The sequence below is a fragment of the Chionomys nivalis genome, chromosome 4 (assembly GCF_950005125.1).
Source record: "Chionomys nivalis chromosome 4, mChiNiv1.1, whole genome shotgun sequence".
In the NCBI taxonomy this organism is placed as follows: domain Eukaryota; kingdom Metazoa; phylum Chordata; class Mammalia; order Rodentia; family Cricetidae; genus Chionomys; species Chionomys nivalis.
The window spans coordinates 19,261,899-19,263,949 of NC_080089.1; the positions used below are offsets into that span (position 1 = coordinate 19,261,899).

General features: G+C 33.6%; 1 protein-coding gene across 1 annotated transcript; it reads left to right on the forward strand.

Annotated features, from left to right (window-relative positions):
- The first annotated feature begins 231 nt into the window (after positions 1-231).
- Positions 232-1,188, forward strand: LOC130872654 (olfactory receptor 7G2-like). Its single transcript, XM_057766820.1, has one exon. The coding sequence runs from the start codon at positions 235-237 to the stop codon at positions 1,186-1,188; it is 954 nt and encodes a 317-aa protein (XP_057622803.1). The 5' UTR covers positions 232-234.
- The last annotated feature ends 863 nt before the right edge of the window (positions 1,189-2,051 follow it).

Below are 2,051 nucleotides of genomic sequence, written 5' to 3' on the forward strand. Positions count from 1 at the left end.
ATGTTCTACATTATTAATACTTAGTGTTTAAGTGAAGAAAAAGAAATAATTCATTTTAATGTAGCCAAAAGAACAGAGCAGAAAAAGCAAAATGGACATTATTACAGGAAAGTGGGAAAAGAAAAAATAATTGAGAATTATTTTAGAAGGTGAAATTTTTCTGTAATGAAGTATCTTTGGAAAAAATATTTATGTCTTAATGTCTGCTTTTTCTCCCCTAGTCTTCTAAACAACATGGAATCCAAGAATCAAACAGCTACAATAGAATTTCTGCTCTTGGGCCTTTCAGATGATCCAGAATTACAACCCATTCTCTTTGGACTATTCCTGTTTATGTACCTGGTCACATTTCTTGGGAACCTACTCATTACCCTGACCATCAGTTCAGATTTCCGTCTCCATACACCCATGTACTTTTTACTCTCCCACCTATCCTTGACGGACATCTGTATAAGCTCAGCCACAGTACCGAAGATGCTTTGGAACATCCAAGCGCAGGATCAGAGAATATCATATACAGGCTGCCTCACTCAGGCTTGCTTCGTCTTGATTTTTGCTGGATTAGAAAATTGTTTGCTTGCAGCAATGGCCTATGATCGCTATGTGGCGATTTGCCACCCTCTAAGGTACACAGTCATCATGAATCCACACTTCTGCATTCTACTGATTCTAGTTTCACTAATCATTAGTGTTGTGAATGCACTACTGCTTAGTCTCATGGTGCTGCGGCTGACTTTCTGCACAGACTTGGAAATCCCCCACTTCTTCTGTGAACTTGCTCAGATCATAAAGCTTGCATGCTCTGACACGCTTATCAATAAGATTTTGATTTATATTGCAGCTGTCCTATTTGGTGGTATTCCTTTCTTAGGAATTTTTCTGTCTTATATTGAAATTATCTCGTCTGTTTTCAAAATCCCATCAGTGCAAGGACGGTATAAAGCTTTTTCCACTTGTGGGTCTCACCTGTCAGTTGTTTCCTTGTTTTATGGGTCAGGTTTGGGAGTGTATATTAGCTCTGCAGTTACAGAATCTCCCAGAAAGACTGCAGTGGCTTCAGTAATGTATTCCACAGTCACTCAGATGCTGAACCCATTTATCTACAGTCTGAGGAACAGGGACATAAAGGAGGCCTTGAGAATGCTCATCTTTAGGATGGCACACTTTATGCAATGTGGTCATTCTTAGAATCAGTCAATAATCAACTTGGCAATAATCAAGTGACAGATTTCTTTGAGTCTATTAGATGACAAAAATTGATTGTTGTGTCTATATCAATATGTCTATATCCTTATTCATTTGACCTTGGAAAATCTGCTGTATATTAATTATATAAGCAAGTATACTTTCACAGGAATGGCATAATCTATATTATCTTGGTGGGCTTATATTCTATTGTTATTTTACAATATGAAATACAGTGTTATGAAGACAGAGGACAAAGAATGACTTAATTTAATTATAGATACTGAAATTTCAATATTGGAATTAGTAGTTCATCAGTATGAGTCTATGATTTTGCTCTATGTATCTCTCATATTAATAGACCATGTTCCATTTTATAAACCCGTACAACTTCTGTGAAGAGCTCTCTTCCTCATTAAAAAATAAATTTCAAAGACAATGGTTTTCCATGATCAAGGATAGACTCATTTCTCAATTAAGATATAATTGTAGCATTAGCTTTAGTAGGAATGCATTTGTGTGTGTGTATAGATATGTATATATATATATAATATACACGTATTTATACACACATACACATTGTTTTTACGTGTTTTGTACATATATGTATATATAGATACACGTATGTATGTATATTTATATGTAATTTAAAAAGTACATAGCCATCCTTGTTTTGATTAAAATTTGATAGTCTTTTTTTGCTGGTTAAGCAGAACTGAGTGTATTTTCTCTCTCATGTTTATAAGCAAAATATCTATTTTATTTGATGTATTATTATTTTCAACCAAGATATATTTTCTGATTTAAGTTTTTCCATAAATTCTATTATTATATTAATATTATACAATAAACATGTATTTAATTTG

Coding starts and splice junctions, on each gene's coding strand:
- LOC130872654 (XM_057766820.1), top strand. CDS start 235: ATGGAATCCAAGAATCAAACAGCTACAATAGAATTTCTGCTCTTGGGC.